We start from the raw sequence: 8,694 nt of genomic DNA, 5'->3' as shown, positions 1-8,694 counted from the left end.
AAAAAGAAGATACAGCGAAAGTCAGAAGTGTGATTTCTCTTGAGCAGACCCAAAAATTTTGTTAAGAGGCAGTAAAAATCTGCCTTGCAAATTTCTTTTAGTAGTTTCTACTGACCATCCCAGCCCTCCAACCAGCGAGCAGGTAACAAAGGGGAGTGTACAGGCAACAAACTATGGCATTTGTTATTTACAGACCTTGAGATACAGAAACAAGGCAGCCCTTTAGTTGCTGTTCATTAAAAAACGATGAAGCACTGGCATTTTCTTAACATGAAGACACAAGCAGACGCCCATCAGCAAACTGTCCACTCACACCACACACACACTTTGCACCCCAAGCACAGTAAACTTTGTGTTTCAGAGCAGGCAGGAGTAGAGAAAAGCTCCAGACACGGTCAGGGTTTTCCAACCACACCCAGGTAAAGCACTCTCTAAAGTTCACTGCCATTAACAGACCTATCTAACCCCGCTGGTCATGAACCTTCCATCCCTTCTGCCCGTGTCACTGGAGTAACCAAGGCCAATTACCGGAAGAAAACAAATCCTTCCTCGTTTCACTTCCAGCTTCACCGCTTCCCTCCAGCCTCAGGAAACGCAGCTCATGGTCTCGACCAGCAGGCTTTGTTTTCAAGCGGGTCAAGCTCCCTCTTTGCATCAGGTCCATACAGTGCTGCTCTTTATCAAAGCGCAGTCAAGCCAAAATTGCATCGACAGTACATCATCCCAGCTGAGTCCAGCCAGGTGTCTGAGATGGGGTCGTACCTCTGGACAGTGTTCAGGTAGGACGATCCCGAATGACCTCCAACCACATAAAGGTAATTATCAATTACAGCGGCCCCAACTCCTGCAGGGAAGAAATAAAAAAGACTGCATGATCAGCAAGCGTGGAAGCAAGTAGCATTTTTGCTCCTAATGGGACTCCCCCACCACAACCTGAAGGCTGAGCAAAGTTCTCACAGCCTCTCCTTTGGCCTTTAAAGAAAAGTTTGAGGTTGGACCAGAGGATCTTTACAGTTCCTTCCAAGCCAAACCACTCTGCAATTCTATGAAAATGGCTGTAAATGAAGAGCTGTTCTCTCTTCAGGTCTTACACTCCTTTTTGGCTCTTCTCATGCCCTTTCCTACAACAAAGCAATGCTCTTCTGTTCCAGTACTCCTTGTCAGGGAGACAGCAGAGAGGATGCACTGCTGAATCTCTACATAAAACAAAATACAATAGAACAGAAACCAAGGGATTGCTGAAATTCACTCAAAATTAATGAAAAACAGAAGATAAAGTAGAAATATTACTTCATATTACTTTAGTTACAGCTCAGTATTAATAAACTGGACTGTAATTAAAAATAGCAAAATAAATAATCAGCTCCATGGAAGAATGAGTAAGTGATCTTTGGTCCAATTCACAAATGAAGTCTAATGCTCTGCAGAAAACCCACTACAGTTTCAGTGTAGTTTCTATCGGATCAAACAGCAGGTTATTTCTGAAAGGCCATCCGAGGTAACTGCTGAGCTCTGTATGCACCTACCTGTTCTGGGCTCCTTCATGGGCCGACACACAGTCCACTGGTTTTGATGGGGATCGTACCTCTCAATGCTCGATAAGTGAGACACACCATTGTGTCCACCGACGACAAAAATGAAGCCCAGCATGACGCCGACACCAAAGTTTATTCGTTTATCGGCCATTGAAGCGACCGTCTCCCATGAGTTTTTACTCGGATCGTAACGCTCCACGCTGCAAATACAAACAACTTGTGAGCCTTGGATTTTAGTGACATTTGAGTTTCACTCCATAAGAAATCTGCACTTGTCAGAGGTACACCTGGTTCTGCCAACCAATATTACCCCGCACAGGAGTAATGCAAGAGAATGAAAAAGTACTTGAGCGAATAGGAAATTCTGCAGTGTGAATTTTGCAAAACCCAACAGCAGCACCAAGAGACTAAAGCCAGCATAATCACCTAGAAGCATCAATCACATCCTAGGGTCCTTCCACACCACCAAGCAGCTGCAGTTTCTCAACAAAGCCTTGCCAAAAAGCAGATTTAACATATTTCATCCTGATGCAGTGACTGCAGCTCAGCCACTTCTCTGATGTCCTTGTGCCACTGCCCTGGATCTTCAGACAACACTGGAACAAAGGAACTCTCCAAAGCTGGTGTCAGAACCAACAGCTCGGCCAAGGATGACTGCAGCTATTTAGAAAACAGCAACTCATGAAAAGCTGAACACAAAACAGAGCTGAAGTGTGTCTATTTGGGTACCACATCAAATCAAGAACTTCCTTGAGGCTTGACTGGAAGTAACAAAGAGGGAAAAAATATGGAGAAGCATATCCCTAAGGAAAAACAATAAAGAGGTGTCTGATCAAAACACTAAGGATGGAAGAGGCTTTCAGGATCAAACAGAGATGAATTATCGTCATTATCATTATTATTTTTTAATCACTGGAGCTGTATGGGCGGTCAGAGTTATTGAAACACTCATCGTACGAAACCATTCCCTGTCCAAAGAGTAGAAAAGGGGGAAGAAGAGGGGAAGAAAAAATCAGAAGCACTACAGAGTTGGAGAAGAGGTGCTTCATGACACAGCAGCCTGCTTTCTTCTAATGCCAGAGCTTGGATGAGAATAGTGGCTGTATGGCATGACATGTTAATCGCACTCTTGAATAATTAATAAACCCAAAATTATTCAATAAAAACTAAATTAAAATTTAAAAGGCCAACAATGAAATATCAGATTCTAATAACTCTGCAGGAGCTGCTGGCAATTCCTTTCTGACTGAGGAAGAGAGAAGATGTGGCACAAGGAGTGACACCACCACAGCGTTTTAACGTTGTAAGAGCCTTCCCTGTAAGGGCATCAGCTCGACAGGCATTTCCTATCACTCCGGCGATAAGTCCTGCATTTCCTGAAAGGCAGTCACCGAGTTTACCTCTCAAAGGCCTCCGTGCACACTGAGCATTCAACTGTTGGGAATCACTTCTGGCAAAAGCAAGGGCTTGTTTATCTTCCTTTTCCTGGTCTGTGCAACAAGGCTGCAGTGGAGCAAGCATTCCTGAGGTCCCACAGCAACCACTGCTCTGCTCTACCACTGCCTTGGCTGTAAAGAGGGTGTCTACCAAGTATTTCAACTGCTACCACAGTTCGTAATTTAAATTGTAAGAAATTCAGAAAATGTCACGTTAAGTTTCTTAATATCCTGTCACAACCACACCAAAAAGTCAAAGTTATTGCTGTTTAGTATTTCAGTAATTTAAAAAACTGTTTGCATTTTCCAAATGAAAACTACTTAGATACACTTTCCTTTTTGGAAATCAATCCTTTGCTTTACAAACTGTTCTGTATAAAAACACAGAGTATAACAAGTCAGTGCAATTAATGCCTAGTGCAATGTTGTTAAACTACACTGTCAAACAATCAATGCATCCCTTCCTATAAGCAAGATTTTAATTTTCATTCTTTATTCAGCTATTTAGACTTGCAGTTTATTAATTTGCTTCCTGGAGGAACATATGGCCGATTTGTTCCCATTTTAATGAGGAGTACAAATGATTCCTTTGCATAACTAAATGCCCCTGCCCATCCATACAGAGGGGTGCAGAACAGAACAATTACAGAGCATGCTGGTACCTTGTGAACACAAGGTCTGAAGCGAGCCCCCTTCTGCCCCAGAGCCAGACCAGTAACCCTCGTCCTGAACTTCTTCATTATCTTTAAGACTGCTTTAAGATTCCATGTGAGGTATATAATCATTTTGTGTATATTAAGCATGTGAACAATCCCATTCATTTCAAATCAGTGTTTTCAATGTACGTTAACCTTACATCCCAGTATTTTGCAGGTATAAGGATTCACACTGCACTGGCACAGTGCTATGCAAAGTAAAGATTTCCCAGTTGAATTATCACAGATACTGCAGAACAAGGATTAATGAGGCCCACTGTGGATCACCACTCCATCTTAGAATAATTTTTAATTGGCTACTGAACACAAGCTTAGCAGCAAGGTTTGCTGGTTTCTAGGTTACGCCGCCAAGCAACGCACACCAAAAGCATGTACCTGTTCATATGGGCAGGCCCGTAGCCCCCAATGGCGTATATCATCCCGTCCAAGACAGCGGCAGCAAAACAACTCCTCGTTTTGTTCATGGGGGCCACCAGCTGCCACTCCTTCACTTTGGGGATGTATTTCTCCACTGTCCGTAGATAAGACTGCCCATCGTAGCCACCTAAGGCATAGAGCTCTCCTGCCAGAACCACCACTCCCAGTGTACTGCGGCTCTCAAACATCCTTTCAAGAGACGTCCAAGTGTTCGTATCGGGGTCCCAGCACTCCACTGAATTTTCATGCTTTCGGTAACTGATGCCTTGACACACATGGGTTGCAATTCCTCCTACAACGTATATTTTCTGGTCTAGGACACATATTCCAAATTCATAGCGGGGAATGCTAAGAGGTGCCAGGCCTATCCAGGAGTCGTTCTGAGGAAAATACATTTCAACACTGAAATAGAAAAACCAAAGATTACGTGAGCAAACCTAACTTCCTGAAGCTCTACGAAATGCAAGTGACCATTAAGGAGCAGAGCCTTAAGACTATTTCTTGCGTCCCATTCCATGTTTGCTGTTCCTTCCAATAGCCCACATGTAAGCTAAAATCAAACGTTGTTTACTGTTCTAAAGATTTAAAAACCCAGGGCCTCACAGTGTAAAGTGCAATGCAGCAACACAGCAAGTCACCACAGCACCAAGTCCGAGACCTGAAATGATGAATCTGGAAAGGATGAACCAGGCAGACTGCGGAGAAGGCAGGAGAGCATCGTGGATAATGGGAGGGAAGACAAGAGAGTGCTGGTACCACAGTAGCCTTTGGAGGCTATGGTTGGGGTAGGCCAAAAGTCCAAACCAAAGCTGTAAGAATGGTAAACTGAAGCAAAATGTCAGAACAGCCACAGAGATGGGAGAGAGAGAAAAGAAGAATTGGAGAAGGGGAAGCATGTGTCTACATATATATCTTGAATAATTATGGAAAAATTATGTAAAGTGAAAAGACATCTGAAAGGATAAAGAAGTGGCATAAAACCCACTATTATTAACCACTTTCATTAATAGAATTCTCAACCAACAGAATAAGAAAGATAACATTTTATAGCTATTTGTGTTGGCACAAACAGAACTCCACAACACAGAAGACTACCCATGAAATCAAAAAGCATGTTGAATTCAGTGCTTGTCCTTGTTCAAAAAAAAAAATCTCCTGAAGAGTACTTCTGAAGGAGAGCAGTAACGACAGCACTGCAGACCACCACAGCGCTTCAACTGCTGCCTTAATCCCGACCCAGGGCGACAGTAAACACACATGGACATCACACCACTCAAGTGCTGCAACAGCTGCTCTGGGACTCACCTTTCCAGGCACGCAAAGAGCCCAGCTTTCCCTCCTACAGCACAAAGGACTTTGGGAGCACAGCGAGGTCGTGTCATCAGCATGGTCTGGTGGGAAAGTCTGTGTTCAGGCATGAAGTGGTATTTTAGGGCCTCGTTTAGCAGGTGTTTACATGTATGGTCATCACGAATGAGATGGTTTGCTTCATATAACCTCGTCAGAAACTTAACGCTCAGCAGTGGTAACCGAACGCAGTGCAGCAGCTGCGCCAAGTACTTCTGTCGCTCCTGCACGTCATACTTGATCCAGGACTCCAGGGCATAAAAAACGGTTTCTTCTGTCACAACATTCAAGCAGTCATTGGAAACAATTTCATCCAACTCTGAATGTGTAAGCTCAAAAAATTCTTCCGTCTGGCAAACATCTTCAAAGTTTTGACAAATGTACTTGTTAGCAGCCAAGTAGAGGTCATGGCAGCCATAGGTCTCTGCAAAACGAGAAATCCCGATGCAATTGCCAGGGTCAAGCTGGCTTTCAAGAAACGCACAGCACTCCTTCACCACCAGCTTGATCTGGAGGAGATTTGCAGCTGGAAGCAGCGACTCGACGGTGTCTTGCGAGATGAAGACAGTTCCCGTGTAGGCGTACTCCACGATGGCCTGCAGCGCCGCCTCGTCGATGCACTGGAACTCCACCTCCGAGTTCTCCTTCTCCGAGAGGTTCCCCGTGAACATGGCTTTGAAGTAGGGACTGATGCTGGCGAGCACCACTTTGTGGGCGTGGATCTTGACATCGCCAACCCTGAGGACGATGTCACAGAGCTCGTGATGCTGGCGAAGGAGGTTCAGGCCTTGCAGAAGCTGTTCAGAATGCAAGTGGGTTAAGTTGGCAAGCATGTAGGTTGGAGACGACTGGTCCATCTGTGACAAACGGAATTTTAAGGCATTACTCAGGGCTTCATTTCAACAGCTTCATTACTCATGTTACTTAGACATGCCACACAACATTTAAATAATATTTTTCCATTTTTGCTTTTATCTTAATTAGGTTTATAACTTTCCAATTTACTTTGTCAATCCTTACACGTTATGCTTTTTCATGCAAGTTAAATCCAGGACGATCAAATCTTTATTAATAGTGTATGCTATAACAATCTTTGACTTATAAACAACAACCACCACCTGTTTGGTTTTTTTTGTTCTGGAGTAAAATGCATATTATCTGAAATACTGAATACATGATAGGATTTTACATCAGATATTTGAGAGAACTGAATAGTGACTGAATAGAGAACTGAAATAAAAATAGAGACAAATAAAGAACAGAACTGGCTCATTTGAGACAGAGTTTTAGAAGTTCTTAAACTACTTCCTGCCACTTGCTTTGCACCTGCTTAGTGCTACTGCGGGGCAGCTGAGCCCTGCTGTTCTTCCTCTCCAACCAGTGCTGCAGACAGGGCCCCACCAGTTGGCTGGGACCAGTCTCTGCCATCCTTCCTCACCAAACAGCCCAGTCTCTCCCTCTGCACAAAGGGGCCAAAAGCCCCACAGAGCCCATGGGGCCCAGGACTGCAGGAAAAGGGGTGCTGGAGCAGAGGCAACTGCTCTGAACGGGGAGAAGCACAGGAGAAGCGGGAGATTCTTCTCCTCACTGAGTGACTTCCACTGTCAGTGAAGGATTCTCACTTCTGCAGCTCCACAAAACTCCCAAACACTTCTTCCAAAAAGTTTTAGCTTGCATCGTGACACTTAAGAACTATGATACCTGCTCTAATTTTAGTGTCATTACAATTCGATCAGTGCTGCCCACCACTACGTGTTGAAGAAGTTCTACAGTGCTTTATTCAGCCTGAATTATTATTCCATGAGAGGGTGGAGGGTACGAATGTGTCAGGATCCTGGACGACGAGGAAATGCAGCTATTGTTCTCCAGAGAACACTGCAACAGCCGACTGCTGAACTGAAAAGCTGATTTAAATTTGCTTTGCTAAATGACTGCACAAACTTCAAGATCTCACTTGTTTTATCTTATTATTAAGTTCATCATTTTTATAGCTCCTGAACTGACATCTAATTTGCAGTGAGCCTACTTACAAAATGCTTAATCTGAAAGAACAAAATTAGTTGCCACCATTTAAGTACAGAACATAATAGCACTGACAGAGAAGTGAAGGCTTACAGCTAGAGATATAAAGCTGAAAGATAAGTATGCTCATCCCTCTTCTATTACAGCTCTACACTGGAAAAAGAAACATATCTAAAATAAAGCATTTTAAGCACATCTGCAAAAGGCAAGATTCTACAGAATATATTCCACATAACATTTTTGCAGCACAAATTATGTGGGGGGGAAGAGATGTTCAGCAGCTTCTTCTCCTTTTGTGTTTGTGCCCAGTTCATGACTGGCAGTAATCATAAACCACAAGGCAACACCACATAGAAGGAAAACAGAATGGTTACAGTTCAGATGAAAAACCTTAAAAACAAGTATAAATAGCTAGACTGAAGTTACTCCACAGAAATAAAACTTTTTATACTAACTTGGTGGGGATGTCCACTGTCGAATCTCACATGCCTTCTGCATGACGATGCTCGTCCACACCACATATTTGCTAGTATTTATTTTATTGTTGAGCAAGAAATCAGACGCTGGAACATTAACCAGCCCTGAGGAACCTACGCTAGCCCAACAGCTTGTGCTCACAACACAGATCAAACACTTGCCCCAGGCTCTGGGCTATTAGAGCCTTCTCATAGTCTGGAGGGAAAACTTGAATAGCAGGGGAAGAGTTAATGGAAACAGAAAGGTTAACCAGAAATGTAAACAGCTCAACTCACTTACTGAAGGTTTTCACTCTTCTAAAAACCACGGTATGAGGTGATGCCCAGTAAGGGATGCAGAGCACAGCATCTGCTTTACATGAGAACAGCAGGAAGAGCTGCAGGCACTTTTCTGACTCAAGACCGTATTTAAGTGCTCGCCAGTCCCTCATTTAGGCTACAAAACGGCTGGCAGCAACAAGCGGCTGGTCTGGTTTCATTACGCACTGGAAAGCATAAAACCTCAAAAGCACCCGCCCTAACTCTGAGCTAACTTTGGTCCTAAACACCCGACACATCACAAAAAAACACCTTCTGCGTGCCAAGAAAAAAGCGAAAGGAGTCATCTGCAAGCACAAACTGCCCTGCTGGCGGATTCTTATGCTCTCTACGCTGTCGCGCTTAGCCCCTACGTTTCTGCCTCGGTTCCGATTCACGGGGCAGAGGCCAAGCACCTTGCAGAGGAGCGCAAGGCTTAAACACAGCC

General features: G+C 43.9%; 1 protein-coding gene across 1 annotated transcript; it reads right to left on the bottom strand.

Moving 5' to 3' along the window:
- Positions 1-586: 586 nt before the first annotated feature.
- On the bottom strand, positions 587-6,308 carry KLHL28 (kelch-like family member 28). The gene is made up of 4 exons (XM_010192710.1): positions 5,410-6,308; positions 4,063-4,506; positions 1,527-1,735; positions 587-844 (listed from the first exon to the last, which is right to left on the bottom strand). The coding sequence occupies exons 1-4, from the start codon at positions 6,306-6,308 to the stop codon at positions 681-683; spliced, it is 1,716 nt and encodes a 571-aa protein (XP_010191012.1). The 3' UTR covers positions 587-680.
- Between the last annotated feature and the right edge of the window lie 2,386 nt (positions 6,309-8,694).

The sequence above is a fragment of the Mesitornis unicolor genome, unplaced genomic scaffold (genome assembly GCF_000695765.1).
Source record: "Mesitornis unicolor isolate BGI_N332 unplaced genomic scaffold, ASM69576v1 scaffold1319, whole genome shotgun sequence".
NCBI lineage: Eukaryota > Metazoa > Chordata > Aves > Mesitornithiformes > Mesitornithidae > Mesitornis > Mesitornis unicolor.
Note: the sequence above shows the minus strand (reverse complement) of the source record. Positions and strands in the feature narration are given on the sequence as shown.